This window comes from Semicossyphus pulcher, unplaced genomic scaffold (genome assembly GCF_022749685.1).
Source record: "Semicossyphus pulcher isolate SPU_LCO1_2020_fin unplaced genomic scaffold, fSemPul1.0.p SCAF_2, whole genome shotgun sequence".
Lineage (NCBI taxonomy): Eukaryota > Metazoa > Chordata > Actinopteri > Labriformes > Labridae > Semicossyphus > Semicossyphus pulcher.
This window is the reverse complement of record NW_027211693.1, coordinates 16,259,825-16,276,213: the sequence shown is the minus strand read 5'-3', so window position 1 is coordinate 16,276,213 and position 16,389 is coordinate 16,259,825. Positions and strand designations below refer to the sequence as shown.

Here is a 16,389-nt window from a genome sequence, read left to right as displayed (position 1 = left end):
AAGAGACATCAGATCACTTCCTCTTTTTTATTCTTTTTTTTTTCTACATTCAGGTTCAAACAAAGTCTCGAATACACAAGCAGTTTATATTTGAGCATCAATCTCAGAGTCCTACACCGAAATTCACTCTTAACAATCCCTTCAAACACTCGCAGACGTAATGGATCATTAATCAAAGCTGGTATGTTTTAAGCAGCAGCATGTAAAGGCGTAATACTCCAGTAAGGAGACTTACTTCCAGTAAGGCACTGTTAATGCTTTGTCTCATAAAGCTGCACAATTAAACAAAAGCAATTATTTAGTCGTGTTAGTATCCTACCCTAACACTGCTAAAAGTTGCAGTAATATATGTGTAGATACATGATCAAAGCTAGTGCAGATTTAGTTGAAATATCCTCATTCTATCTTCATAAAGAGAAGTTTCACCAGAACTGACTTGGCTTTGGCTAATTCTGAAAATTCACACTGCAAAATCTCCCACAAAATGTAATGAGAAAATATGTTTTAAAAGTCAGTTTTGGTGTAATCCCCCTTTAACCAGTGCTCCTTTGCAGAACTGATGGCGCAGTTCACAGCTTCTTGGCGCAGTCGGGGCAGTAGATGTGATCCCCGTTGATGACGAAGCGCTTGTTGGCCAGCGAGAGGCTGCACTTCTTGCAGTTGAAGCAATACTCGTGCCAGGAGTAGCCCTCGTAGTTCACCACGTTGGTGCCATGGCCAAACCCTGCAGAGACACACGGACATCTGTCAGTCTGTATAAATTCAAAACAATCCAGGTGTGTGTGTTTGCAACAGAAATCATACTGCAAGGTGAATCTGTGTGTTGTTCCCTGACCTGTGATTGGGTTCTTGCAGCCGTGGCACTTCTTGGCCACATCAGTCTTGAAGCAGTCCACGCAGTAAACACTGTTCTCGTGGGAGGTGAAGCGAGCTCCAGCCAGAGATTTACGGCAGGTTTTGCACACGAAGCACTCGGAGTGCCACGGCTGGTCCTGGTAGCTGATCCCTCCGGAGGTGATGGGCTGAGAGGGAGAGAGGAACACTTTGTATCTCAAACACGACAGGACTGGAATATCAGTCAGTGGATAGATTGAATGCACATAGTGACAGAAGTATTGCTTGTACCTGCTTGCAGTGGAAGCACTTCTTGGCAAACTTCTTGTCATGGCAGGGAGCGCAGTAGATGTCATCCCCCTTGGTCAGGAAGCTCTGCGTGCCGATCGGCTGCTTGCACTCAAAGCAGGTGAAGCATTCCTCGTGCCACATCTTGTTCTTGTACTCCACGTTCTTGGATCCTAAAACATAAACATAATATAGAACCAACATTCAAGGCTAAAAGTTAACAGAGCTTACATACAGTGTGTTAGTTTCTCTCTGAGTATATTATGTATCCGCTTGCGCCGCCTCAATATTGAAGCTTTATTGTTTGCTTTTACAAGTTTCTCAAAATGTAGGCTGTACATTTTAGGTATCTTTGGAAAACTTCTGAATCTACACTAAGATTTAAAATAAATCTCTGTAGTTTATATATCAGTTGTTAATAAGTGGACATGAGGAAAACACTGCTTGCTGAGGGGTTAATGGATAATGAGTGACAGAAATCAGAAAGCTGGCGATTCTGGGGGCTTTTATAGAGCTTACAATAACAAATATAGATAATATTAAAGCCTAAAAATGTGTTTCAAATGTAATTTATTTCTCTCCAACATGAACTGGTAATGACTAAATAAGTAACAGTCAAAGTAAAAGTTTAGAGGAACACTATTATTTATTATCTATAAAGAAAATCCAGCTTCAAGACTCTGCTAATGTGCTTCACCAGGACTGTGTGGGCCTGTTTTGATAGGATTTTACTGACACTGTTTGGCAACACAAGCAGAAAAGACCTCAATTATTACAAGATTTACTAAATGCTATATGTGACATCACATTTTTCCAACTTAGGCCCACCAACTTAGAAACCATCAACAGGAACAAAGAAACACACAGATATAAAACCCAGTGGAGGAACTCTCAGGCAGGGGCGTGTCCAGACGTGTTAAACTGGGGTGGCCCAACTGGGGTACTGAGCTAAGTAGGGGTGGTATGTATTAACTTTTACCCTCAAAAAGAAGATGTATATCCAGAGTCACAGTACAAAGTACCAACAAAAGAAGAAGAAGAAAATGTGCTACACTGAAATGCTACAAAAGCTACCAGCAACCTGTTGCAACCATAAAGATGGACGACATGACAGCTCCCTAAAAGTGAAGCCAAACCCTCTCTATCGCCCCCTGCTGACTGGCTGCAGTATAGGTCATAAAGCCCGCCTCCTCCATGTTAATAGATGAGACATGAGTCGATCTCTATTGCGCAGCTCTGGCTCCAAATGACGTCACCATCGCAAGATGGCAGCGCCCATCACAGGGACTATTTTGGCATCAATTCCATACAATGAGAGCAGATGGAGACGTACAGTAATTGGTTGCTACACAGTCCAAAAGTTGGGTTGAACACAAGCCCCGCCTCAGATCGGACAAACAGCCAATCATAGTTCAGGATTTTGGGGTGGGACCTAAACTCATTTAAAGGGCCACACCCATTTCCCCAGGGCCTTAAATAATACAAGTACAATATCAAACCCACCTGGCATGACCACCTTGTAGCAGCCCTGGCAGCGGTTGCCGTCCTCCCTGGAGCCGCACTTTCCGCACATTATCTTGCCATCATCGCGGGCGTTGAACGGCTCGCTGGCCAGCGGCTTGTAGCACTTGGCGCAGCGGAAACAGTCCTCATGCCAGTATCGGTTCTTGTGGTGCAGCTCCTGAACACAGAGAGGAGGCGCAGGATGAGCAGAGACGCCCTCACTGAGCCCTCATGCAGAAATCATTAAAGTGGACTTTGTTTACTCATCATGTGCGGCTGGGCCAGAGAGCACAAACATGTGGAGGGCATTACAGTGGAGATGAGGTGAGATGGGATGTGGCGAGGTGTGAAGGAGTGAGAGGACTAAGATGGTGCAAATGTGATATAAAGTACTGAAGCCCCATTAGAAGTAATGACACATCATTTCCACACATTTAGCTGCGTGTGAGTGAGAGGAAGCCGAGGCCGCTGCTGGATGACAGACTGAGATCTCTGTGAGGAGATAAGAGCTGACTTAAGAAAACACACACAGATCTGTCATCTCTTTCTTTCCTTCATCTACTCTCTTGTCATTTATGTTTTTATTAAGCCTTAAAAAAGGCGTAATAAAAAGTGCGATGGCTGAGTTCTTTACAGCTGCTGCAGTTTCATGGTGCTGTTTGTTTTTGTGTGTTACTGGGACACTAATGAAACGGAGCGATTGTTTTCGTTATTACTTTTCTTTTCCTGCTATGAGAAATAAAGAAGTCTGCTGAGGAAAGGGGCCTCTGAGACGACCATGAATACACTGGATTGTTGGAAAAGTCACAGGATTAGACCTACTGCTCTCTGTTTTTCTCTCTGAGTCACACAAATACGTGCATGAGCATTTAATGTCACTTATAAGTGTTGATGTTATATCATGATTTCTGACCAAAGGTTAGGAAACTCGCTTTGTAGGTTAGTGGATCTTTGACTTAAGGTCAGGCTCAGCGGTTAAATTGCGCATCCCAAATACAGAGGCTACAGTCCTCGACACAGTCGCCCCGAGTTCAACTCCCACCCTCGGGCCTTTGCTGCATGTCATCCCCACTCTCTCTTCCCCCGTTACCAACACTATCCACTTTCCTCTCTCTCTCAAATAAAGGTATAAAAGGTCAAAAAAATCTCCTATTTCTTATTCTAAATAACAAACTTAATAACCCATTACCTGAAAAATACATTGTCACATAGCTTAAAGGGCCAGTTCGCAGATTTTCATGCTATTATGGGGAGCTAATGCCATTATGGTAGAAACAAAATGCAGTTTTTCTCCGTGCCTTTGGAGGACGCTATCTGCTCCTCCAATGGGCCCTGGAGAACCTCCGCCAGACCAAGTAAAACGCGTCATCTGGCGGAGGCCAGGGAGCTCGCTAAACTACACTTCCTCATTCTAGGACGCCCGCCTCCGATGTCATTTTCTGGTTCAAAATCGTCAGGTTAGAAATGTAGACTGCAGAACCGAAGATTTTTTAAGACGATCCACCGGTATATTCTCATCATATTTCAGATTCTGTGCCGCTCTGAGCCGTTGCCTGCAGCGAAAACAGTATTATTTCACTCCTGTGTCTCTCCCTGGTCCGCTCCTTTCAGAGTGGGTGTTGTAGGAATGTAGAATGGACGAAAGCACAAGCTGTTTGTGCAATTTCAAATATTACTGCTTCTATCGATTACAGAGAACACCAGCTTTGACTGACAGTGACTTTTTTCCAGGGTTGAAATGCTCCTTTAAACATGGCAGTTTTTCTTTTCTCGTGTTAAGTTGACATTTTGGAGAGTTGTCAGAGGAAACGTTGGTGTGATTATAAACCTTTTTAGGGGGTGTTTTAACAAAAAACAATTATACAAAGATGACTTGACAACATAAAAGGTGCTGAGAAACTGCAAATACAGATCTTCATATTGGTGTCATTAGACTCACAATATCTGGAACTACTTTATATCAACATCACATGTATAAATACAGTTTGGGGAGCATGGGAATGATTTACTAATGTCAGTTTACTAACTAAATAACATACAAACCATTATATGTTAATATATGCATGTATAATTAGTGTATGAATGTCTGTATGAAATATGAAACCTTTTTTACAGTGATTCCTGAGGCATCACCTTGGAGTCAGCACCGATGGGGCGCTTGCACTCTGCGCAGGTGTTGGCGCAGAGCTTTTCGAAGCACTTGGTGCACACGTGCTTGTCGTCCTTCTTCACGTACTTCTTCCCGTGCAGGTTGTCGCGGCAGTAGTAGCAGTCGAAGCGGTCAGTCATGGTGGAGGTGAGATAGCTCCTGGGACCTGAGGAAAACACACGGGAAGACCGTCAGACACCTTTTGTCCTCCAGGGATGACGGGGTGTTTGCTTTGGACACCAGACGGGGACAGTGTTGCCTTTTAAAACATCTCTGCTCAAGGTCACATGATTACATTTTTTATGGAACTCAAATCTAAGCAGAACTCGGATCGATTGTATTCAGTGTGTTTCCCGTAAGTCACCGGGAGATTCAGCAGCATACCAAACTGATGAGAGACGTGTGGGTGAGGTAAAAGAGCAGCTTACACATGCCTCCTTGTTGTCCACATGCTTTCGGGTCTGCAGGCTTTTTAATCAACCTCCCCCTGGAGCACTTAGGTCATATTTTTAGACTTGAAAACCACCCCTCCCCTGAGCTCGGCCCACACTCTCTCTTTTTGCCTGCATTTCAGCCCGGTCATTTTATTGGCTGTTATAATAAACACTGTAAACTTTGCTGCTTCATTCATCCACATTCCTGCGCTCCCATCACAGCTGGGCTTCCACTGGGGGGGCAGTTTCCTGGAACAACTGCGCGTAGGACGATATTATGCTTTATCTACATCTCCCTCTCTCACAGGACGCCAGGGAGAGCAGCTGAACGGTGTGTCAGCTTCATCCATTGCGTCAGATATCACTTTAATCCGGTCGGTACAGGAGGAGCGATGGAGGACACAATGGGTGGAATGGCATTTTGTCCAAGTTACTATAGGAACGAGGGAAATATTTACAAAAGGGGACTGCAGCTATTCAAGTGGGATGTGGTAATCAGCTGTGTGAAAGAGATGAGCCTCCCGGAGCGTGGCATGTGCCCCTGGTGTGTGTGTGTGTGTGTGTGTGTGTGGAGAGAGATGGGAGCTATCTGCAGCTGTGCAACAGGATAAAGACTAGACTGCAGACTGAGCCCTCACACGCCCCCTCCGCCTGCATTTGTAGATTTCATGGACCTTAAACAGGAAAAACACCTAATCCATCAGAGTAAATCTTGTCAAATCAAACACACACAATGCTCGTGTCTTATTACTGAGATCTATTTTAAACTTGTACTCTCTATTTAAAGCCCTTGACCTTCCAGAGGGGGCGAATGGAGAGGGATGCGGAGTGATGACTGCTGGGACGAAGCAGCTATTGTGGTTCCAGGGCTTTAATCTTTTGTGGGTAACAGTGCGACAGCTGCCCCCTGTCAAACAGGCGTGGTATGTGCCAACGCTCAGCTGCCGAGGGAGAGGAGTAAACCACTGTGGTCACTTTGGGGAGCAGGAAAGGTCAACGTGAGCCCAGTTTGAGAGGTGAGTCAGAGACAGAGGACAGTAAATACCAGCCAGATCAACAGACACGTGGTCGAGACTTTCCTACGAAATCGGATCAATTCTGTGTAATCACATCTTGATATGATGGTGCTTTAGAGAGAAAAAACACTTATAAGCTACAATAAAACAAAAAAAGTATCCAGGAACAGGCTGTTCTTTACTCTGACAAGAAGTGGAAGACAGTTCCAAATATTAAACTGCAGATTTCTCCTACAAGTGATACTATCACGTAACAACAAATGCTCAGTTCATTTGAACACAGAAAAAGGTTAAATCATCAGAACCCAGTAGAAGTTACTGACCATGAGGGGGAAAAGGTATTCAAGCTTTTGTGACCACTATCATCAAAAACGTAATGAACATGGTTTAGCTTTTATCTAACTGTTATATAAACTCCTTTGTACTTTTATATAACGCTGCACTAACACAGATTTAGGAGTTTAAATCTCCCCAGCCAGAGAAGAGGAACATTTGAGATTTTAGACTTAGTAGCTTTTTGTTTTACCTGAGAAGGTTGTATGAACATGTTGCACATACATCAATAAACATCAACAAAAAGCTTCAAGGTTAGAATATATTGTCAATACTGAATCATGAATCTTTAAATTTGGTTGATTTCAAATAAAACTCACAGGATTGTCTAAAAAAAAAAAAGCTGTTTTTCTAAGCTCGTGGAGAGTTCACTGTTGGAAAAAGTTTTCACTCCATGGGTATGTCAAATTTTCAATGTCAGTTTTTAATAATACAAATTGTTACAAAGTCACATTCATTTTTAATCTATTGTTTTTTTAATTTGTTTTGTCTTTTTTTCCGTCTTTGTTTCCCCAATTCTCCGCCGCACAAGCAACATCTCAACTCCTCACACAAACCTGAACACAGATAAACATCACTGCCTCCAACACACACGTGCACACACAACACATTTACCTTACAGCTTTCATTTCCACTCCCAGACTCGCCTTACATCACACATATATTACTGTAACTGTTGTTTGTCTCATTGCGTAGCTTTTGTTATTTGTTCTCTATGTCACTTTTTTCTCATTTTATTTTTAACCAATAAAGAAAAAAACTCACTTTAAATCCAGGACATTCATTTAGCGTTCAGCATTCACACCAGATTTTGTTCCTTTACCTGAGTGTTTGTAAGCCATGTTTGCTTCAGTCAGCGGGAGAAGAAGACGGAGGAAAGAAAGACAATAGAGGCGACAGTAGTATCCACGCAGGGTCAAACCCGGAACCCTTATGCCTGGTAACGTTATGGGGGTCTGTATATACCCCTCTGTGACCCGCACACACACCCCCCCCGACCCCTTGTTCTAGTCCAACCTGTGGCCCTGCTGTCCTTTTTAGGGAATGCATTAGAGAATAGAGCGGATGATACGATGCGGAGGGGATAGATTAGGTGATGGAGGCCGGATTCCGCGGCTGTAACATCAGAAGGTGAAAAAAAAAGAGGAGAAGACGGCCATGAGAGATAACAGATACTCCCAGTGTTAAGAAAATGTACAGACGACATGTTGGATCACAGCATAATTCAAAGGGATGACTCACAGGAGCAGCAAGTCGATACAACTGACTGAGCCCAGGAGAGACAAAGTGCATCTCCACGTCTGTGTGTGTATACATATATAACCTGCTGTATGTGAGCAGCTTTGTCACATTTTCCACAGGATTCTGTGGTATGCTCAGAGATAAACAGTAAAAGCCAGAGCCAGAGGAGAATATTTCAGAGCAGGAGAAAAAACATTACAGCCCATGATGAATTTTTCTCTCTGTTATCTCCCTGATTCTTTTTCCAAGACAGAAAATCCTTTAATGCCGCAGGAAACACTCGATGCATTCCTGATAAAACAGCAAGAAGACGTCATAAATCCTCCGACCAAAAATGAATTCTCTAACAGTGGAAAAAAATGTCCACATCCATTTGTAGCCTACTTTAACAACTCATTCGTACTCATGTAGAATTTAAATACCAACATCAATATGTCATATTGCAGCTTGAAGCTGGAAAGAATGGGAACTAACTTTTGGACATTTTATATTCTACTCTTTAATTGTGCTCTTTTAAATAAATTTATTGACCACTTGAGGGCAGCAGAAACAAGCCGTCATGACACTTCCCTATTTACCGACACATCCTCATACCAAAACCGAAGAGCGCTCAAAGACTGCCAAAACGACGTGTCCTTTCTCCATGGTAAGTGTAGTGAAATCGTTGTTTTGTAATGTCAATATAAACGAAACAACTTACTTGCTTTACTTTACTGTGACTTACCATGATAACATTGACTTTTGGTTGAGCTACGCACGGGACACAAACCGCTTTTGCCTTAGGGAGAATCATGTATCGGTTTTACCCTTTAAGCTACCTCAGTCCGTCCTCTCGCTCCGTTGTAATTCTGCCTCACCTGAAATCCTTCTTTGCTCCTATCAGCAACACAACAGTCGGTATATGTCGCTGCATATGTTCAAATCCAACAGATACATAAAAACGGGTAATTTAGTGAATGTAAGTCCAATTTTTACTCTTCTTTTAGCTCTGTTTTTGGTCTCTACCTTCTCCCGATAGTCTGTCTGACTTTTTAGCTGCTTAATACTATGATCCCTGCTCTTCTGTGTGCAGTGGCTGCTGTTTGGTGCACTGTTTTGCTGTCTGACACAACTAAAAACGTCGCTATGAGATTGACGAGTGGGCCCAAACAGGTAGTGGGCCAGAAAACGATAAGCTAATAGAAGCTAAAGAAGATCCCGACACTCTTCTTCACTATGAGCAACGCTTTCAATGTACAATCAGTCGTTTGAGCATCATTGCTGCTTTAAATTGCATTGAATCTTCATCATTTGTATTACTTATAATGAACATTATGACAAAAAAACATTGAGACCATCATCAAAGTTTCTGCAGTAGAACATGGCTCCCTGAGAATTGGAGCCTTTCTCGGATTGGTCGGGCCTTAAGAATACAGATTTATAGAAACCTAATGGAAATGAGAAGAGACTTTAATCCCCAAGAGACCGGCCCAGAGAATACATTAATTAATTTGTTAGACTCATGATGAATTTACTTACCTCAGTTAGGAATCATTAAACTGTACTTTCCTTTTAAAAGGGAAAAACTCCTCTCCTAACTGCATTAAATGACTGTGTCCATAAAGCAGGAACAAAACAAATCAATACATTTAGCTAGCTTGTGTGTGTTTGTGTGCCTGGTAAAGGGCAGCTGGTTGTAATTACAGATTTGATTTGGTCCATTACCATAGACTCCAGCATTACGTTTGTCCTTTTATAATCTGTCATCCAATTACTGTAAACCCACAAAGACTAATTAAGGAGCAGGAAGGCGCCGAGACTTCTGGTCCACTAAAACCTCCCACTGCTCTGTGATTCATCTGCTCCTCTGTTTCTTTACTCACTTTAACATTTATAATGTTTCCATTATTTACAGATATAAATTAATGTTGGTTTTGACGGCCTAATTCTCAGGGAAAGGACTGAACAGGTGACAGAAAGTGATGTTCAATCTGACTGTTGACAAATGGAATGATGATGATGGTGCTGAACAGAAAATGATGATTAGGATAATTGTGAGTGTGTTACAAATATACCAGGGGTCAAATATAGGGCAGCAGCATTCAACAAATATGTAATATTAATATTGCATAATGCAGAATAGAATAGAAAGTGAGCCTGTTTAGAAACTATCCCAACTCGACTGTTAACAATTCTGTTATTCCAGTGAGCAAAGTCCTACTGGAACCTTTAGATACACAATCAGCACCATTTAAACAAATAGAGGAAAGTTTTACTGTGCGTTCACACCGAACGCGAATAAACACGAATCTGCGGCAGTGCAATGACACGAGTAGACGCGAGTAGTTGCGAATTCGCGTTGGGCGGCGCGAATGATGCAACGCGAATACGCGTGAGTTGAAAAAATTTAACTTTATCGGCGAATTTGCGTCACGTGGTGTAGCGAAAGCCTATCAACATCGAGATTCTCCTGACGCCTTTGGTAACCATGGAGATAAGCCCCGTTTCCGCTCCTCCATTCCGGAAGTGAAGGGCGAATATTCGCCCGTTATTGAAACGCAAATTTTGATCCGGCGGTTAAACTTGCGCAAGTTTGAGACGTTTTTTTTCTACAGAGAGCTGGCCAATCAGAAGAAAGCGGGCTTGTAGGGGCGGGGTTTCTTAAAGGGACAGAGCTGAATGAGTCGTTTCAGGTATGAGGGCCTGCACAGAGCACCAGTGTGAGAAAAGTGGGGGGGTTTTTAACTGTAAATTATGCTAAGCTACTCCAAAGATATCAGAGAGTGTAATATGAAGCTTGAAATGAGCACAATACCCCACCCTTACGCAAAATATCAGGTGTGTTTCAGGGTCGCAGGGAGGGCTGGAGCCTATCCCAGCTGTCATTGGGCAAGAGTCGGGGTACACCTTGGACTGATCCCCTGTCAATCACAGGGCTGACACACAGAGACAGACAACCTTTCACGCTCACTCACACCTTCAAGCAATTTAGATTCAGCAATGAACCTAACAAACATGTCTTTGGACTGTGGGAGGAAGCCGGAGTACCCGGAGGGAACCCACGCATGCATGGGGAGAACATGGCCCGCACAGAAAGGCCCACTACTTCTGAACCGGGATTCAAACCAGGAACCTTCTAGCTGTGAGGCATTAGCTCTAACTACTGCAACATTGTGCACAATTAGAAATATATATAATGGTATGCATTATGCATTTGACATAAACACCAACACAAGTCAGGTTACAGAATCTTAAATCCAAAAAAGTAATGTTGGAAAAATACTTTGCCAAATATTTCTCTGAGACTGACGATTTGTAGTAATGCAAGTTTTCAAATTGGCTTGTGAAGCTACAGGCCTGTTTATGTATCTATTTTCTGACTGTACTAATATAAAGTTCACACTGCACGGTAACAAGCTCCTGTGGTGATAGTTAACTTTACCCCCTGACTACTGTCCAGATACGCCATTAGAGCTGGAACACTGTGCCCAACTCCCCACCTGCTGTCTGCAGAGCCTCACATTTAAAACAGCAGAAATAACTCCTGATCATGTGGAACAACAAGAGAAATTATAAATATATACATTATTTTACAAATGAGAAAATCCTCTTTGCCTTGAGAAAAAAAGAGCAAAAAGACATTAACATAATCCATACTGGTAATGTAGGTGTTGCCTCTCTAAGTGGTTGATCTGTTGTTTGCCTGCACAGAGAAACAGGAAATCTGTACTTCCTGAATAAATGAGAGGAAATCATTAATTCTCTCCTCACTGTTACCAACGGCAACAAAAGGCTTGTGTGTTTGTGTCTGAGAGCTCATTTCACCTCTAGCCTTGCCATGTGTCTCTTTACGCAGCCACAATATCTCTGTCAGGGGACTCGGTGACTCATCATGCACATACACCAAAACACGGCAACAAGACACACAAACGCTCTCATTTGTAAACACACTGAGCTGTATCACAACACGGACACAAGGTCAGCGAGTGGACGGAGAAATCAGGGCGTGGCTGCAAGACCCAGACACACGGAGGTCAAATACGTGCGGACAAAAGGTCACGAGGGGAGCTCTATCAACACGGTAACACTTCCCTCTGGAGAATATGGCTCACGCACACACATTCACACACGCACACACACATTCTCACACTCTTTGAGATAAAGCCTTCACTGTAGGCAGCCAGCACTTTGGCTCCCAGTGGTCTCACATGACTCAGGCCTCTAAACACAGAAAAGTCAGTCCTCTTGCTGATGTGTGCAGCAGCATGTTCAGGGAAGAAGTCACCTTATTGTGCGCTTAGACAGGGATATAATATATCAGCAGGAATACACATAAAACTTTTTATTTATTAAAGACATAAATATCAACTTCTGAGGTATGTAAGGGAGTTAATGTGACCCCAATCTACAGTTTAAAGATAAAAAGACACCATGTTGTAAATCTCACTGCCTTAACTCTCCAGTTATTGGCCGTAAGACTCCATTATAGCAGTTATACCAGAAAACAGAGGTAACACACATAAAATGTGTTGTAATTAGTTTGAAAGCAGTTCTACTCCACCTCATGCTGTTTCAACAGAAAAATCTGTAAAGATATTCGGATTAACACCCTAAAGAAATCATTTTGCATTTTAAATACTTCTATTTTTTATACTTTAAAGACATCATCTCCAATAATTTAGTTTCATGCTCTTTAGCGCTCCCCACTGGTGATAAACAGCTAATCTAAGAGCACACATCCCAATTTAACCAGATGTCTACGGCTGGCTCCCTTTATCACGGTTCTAACTCTTGATTTTCCTCGCTTTCCTTTTTAGATTTTTGTTTGCCTTCATCTGAGCGTTGAATCTGCTTCTTTTTCTTTGGATTTTCACTTATGTTTGAAGTTGTATCTGTAGTCATCGATCTTTTCTTTGTTTGTTCAGCCATAGTAGATTACTGTTTACTCGCAACACTTGCAGAGACCGGAAAAGCAGCCGCTTAGCTCCGCCTACCCTCTCTGGCAGACCAACCACTGCTGGCTGATGGAAAACACGTCACTAACTGGGCGTCGCGTGTGATTTTTTCCGTAAATGTCGCCATAGACACCCAGTCTGTAATACAAATGCAAAGGCTTTCATCAGTGGGCCAACGGCTCAATCACCATTGTGTTATCATTCGGTGATAGATAGCGACTTAAAAGACATTTATTTACATGAAAACGTTTGAGATTGTTACTTTAAAGCTGTTGTGAGGAGTTTTCAGCTGGTTATGAAACAAACTTAAATGAATACCGATGCCTCCATATGAGCTACAAATGCAAATTAGACCAGCACTAACTAGATTGATTATACAGCTCCGGAAAAAATTAAGGGAGCGCTTTCTTAAATCAGCATCTCTCAGTCCAGATGTGAACCCCATTAAAAACATCCTGAATGTGATCAAGACGAAGACGGACGGTCACAAGCCATCAAATAAAGACGAGCTGCACAAAGAGTGTCCTAACGTCACCCAACAGCAATGTGACAGACTGATGGAGAGCACGCCAAGACGCATAAACGCTGTCATTAAAAAACTGGTTATTCCACCAAACATTGATCTGTTAACTCTTCCTGAGTTAAAACATCAGTATTCTGTTGTTTAAACGTGAACTTGTTCTCTTTGCATTATTCGAGGTCTGAAAAACATCTTTTGTTATCTTAACCAGTTGTTATTTTCTGCAAATACGACACCTACATGAGAATATTTGATTTGGAGGTAGTGAGAAATGTTATTTACAATAAAACAAAAGTTCATTTTACTCAAACACAAACCTATAAGAGAAAAACATATTTTTGAGTGGTCTCTTGATTTTTTCTGGAGCTGTATCTTCATGAATATTTTAAAATGCCTGTTACCGCTGTCGGGGGGGAAGGTGTCAGACGAGGCAATTAACTTGGCGCCCCCAGATCAGCCTTTTTCTATACTTTTTCACAGCAAAGATTCACAGCAAGTGATACATTGAATGTTAAAAAAACAGGATCTTATATACATGTATAGGACAAGATCAGCAAAGAGATAAGAGGTACCACTTTGTCCACAGGGGGCGCCAAAAACAACACAGACCTAAAGTTCCTCACAGTAGCTTTAAGTACATTTGCTCTTTTAATCTAGGATATTATTTATAGTTCAACATAAGTGAAAGATCAAATTCTTTCAGCACTGAGTGAAATCATCGACACAGTACTTTCTCTCATAAAGGCATCCAACCCGCTCTCTCTCTCCCTTGTGGCTTTCTCTCCCCCTCTCTCTCTCCTTATTTATTCCCCGCTTTCTTCTTCTTTTATCCACACAGTAATCATGTGCAATTTCAGCCGAGGCCTTTAAGATGCTGAAGCGGGGAAAGAGAGAGGACAGCAGTGCGGGTCTGACATCAGCAAAAGAGAATATTGCCTCCACTGACTCAGCTCACTCAGCCCTGGTGATGGGGCTGTTTCTTGTGTTTCATCGACTTGCTCATCTACAAACCCTTTCTCTCTCTTTCTCTCTCTCTCTCTCTCTCTCTCTCCCTCATTTGCAAGAATAAAAGAAGTGATGAAACTGTCTTCTCTGCAAAAGTCTCGGCCTGAACAAAGTGCAAAGCTGCAGGCTGCCTCAGTCACCAAACCTTCTCAGCCAGCCTGATGAATAGAGGAGCTCACTGGCTCTGACACACAACAGCTTGTTTGAAGTGCGATATAAATAACACATCACATACCCGCCTCTATGAATAAATAATCTGTAACTGCCTTGTTGCATTTGCTTTTGTGCAACCTTTTAATGCAACAATTTAAAGTAGAGAGGACTGTGAGATCACAAAAGTCTTAAAAGTGATTTATAAATCGCCGCCCCGCAGAAACCGCCTTCTTCTGAACATGAAAGTGGTTTAGTGGATTGCTCGGTGAAGTACAAAGTTTTTATGGGTTTAGAAGGACGGTGAAGTCATGCCGGAGCCACAGGGAGGTCCAGTGTGCCGGAGAAAGGACCCTAATCTCCGGGTCTCTGCGATGACATCATGCCTTTGGTTTGGCTGCTGTCCAGACCAGAAGGGAGGAGACGTTAAGCTGATGTATGTTTTAACAGTTTCAGGCTACAAATGGTGCTTTTGAGCTCTGCTGTTCATTATACAGATGCCAGAAGAAGAAAATAATTAGTTATTGATGTTATATAATCAGCTGTTAGGACCTTCAGGCATTACAGCATCTAAGAGGGAGGTGTCACTTTATAGCACAGTTACAGCACAAGTATCTCAATGTCATGAACATAAATGCCTTATTAGACTTTTGATTGCAGGGCTTCTGCACTGTGTTATATTACATACTGAGCTTGAGCATATAAAGACAATTTTCCTTGATGGTATTTCTTGTCACATTGTTTGACTCTACTTTGATAAGTTATTGGTAATAAGAGACACGATTATAAGCTTACTGTTCTGTTGTATCTAGCTTAGATGCTCATTTTAACAGTTTTATTTCCGTTATTTCCGTTAAAAGATCAAAAAGGTATTTTCTTCTGAAATGTAGAGGAGCAAAAGTAGGCAGCAAAGTACTCCTAACTTTTACCTTAGTAGTTTTTCTTCTGGGGATTGGACTCGACAGTTAATCGATGTATAACTTCAGTATAAAAAAGTAAAAAATAAAAATAAAAAGCAACATGAACAGATAAGGTGGAAATAAAGAAATATAGGTTACTAGATCCACATTACGCACCATCGCTGTGCCAAACAAAGGACACCACCTGTTGCGCAGCGCAACACCACCTCACCGAAGTGGTCAGGTGCATTAAAGACAATTAGAAATTCGTCGTGTGTGTCAGATTTTTCCACAAGCACCTTCTGTCAAACAGAGGATGTAACTCACCATTATTATGCTCCGTAACCGCTAGCTTTTAAACAACCGATGCGATTACGCAGCGCATCTTAAATGTGCCAAATAAAAACCCTCTGATGAACCTCTGTTGTTCTGCCTGTTTAACATCACCTGAAGTGAATCGAGCAGCTGGCAGGAGATCTGCGTTGAGCCACAGCTGTGGGTTTGGACTCACCTCTCCAAAGCGAACAGATGAGCGTCTTTCACTCGACAGCAGCAGAGCGTCCGGAGGGTTTGGCTGAGAGGTGAAATCTGCGGAGGGAACGCAGCTTTAAAAGACAGAGGGAAGAGGGAGAGAAAAAAAAAAGTGCAGGACATGAGCCAAACCTCTGTAAGCTCTCATAAACAATGACCTCAACCAGGAATTTACAAGATCTCTTGGTGAAGTTCTCATTGGCTCTGCAGCCAGCAAAACGGCATCGTGAAGAAAATCAGTCATAACTCTTCCTCATCAACGAGCTCTACATCGTAATAATCAGCTTAATGCGTATACAGACAGGTCTGCTGTGCAGGGGTCACCACTTATGATATTAATCATCTTCGCAATAATACGCACCTTCTTCTGTACAGAAATGTGTACAGAAGAAGGTCTGACATGTTAAGTTGACACACTTTTCTCCTTCTTCTGTGTCAGCCTCACTCGTCTCCTTCTTTGGTAACAAATAGAGGAATTACATCAAGATGACTCATTCATAACAAAAACTGAATACAGAGCCTGTAAACTTAACCCTCAAAGTTAGACCATT

The 16,389-nt window shown here is 42.3% G+C and overlaps 1 protein-coding gene across 2 annotated transcripts; it reads right to left on the bottom strand.

The window, feature by feature from the left end:
- Positions 1-13: 13 nt before the first annotated feature.
- On the bottom strand, positions 14-15,923 carry fhl1a (four and a half LIM domains 1a). 2 transcript variants are annotated; one of them, XM_069670519.1, is made up of 6 exons: positions 15,819-15,923; positions 4,759-4,940; positions 2,626-2,803; positions 1,126-1,295; positions 836-1,022; positions 14-724 (listed from the first exon to the last, which is right to left on the bottom strand). In XM_069670519.1, the coding sequence occupies exons 2-6, from the start codon at positions 4,912-4,914 to the stop codon at positions 570-572; spliced, it is 846 nt and encodes a 281-aa protein (XP_069526620.1). In that variant the 5' UTR covers positions 4,915-4,940; positions 15,819-15,923; the 3' UTR covers positions 14-569. The 2 variants fall into 2 exon arrangements, with proteins under 2 accessions (XP_069526620.1, XP_069526619.1); XM_069670518.1 differs by lacking the exon at positions 15,819-15,923 and adding an exon at positions 7,381-7,502.
- Positions 15,924-16,389: the final 466 nt, after the last annotated feature.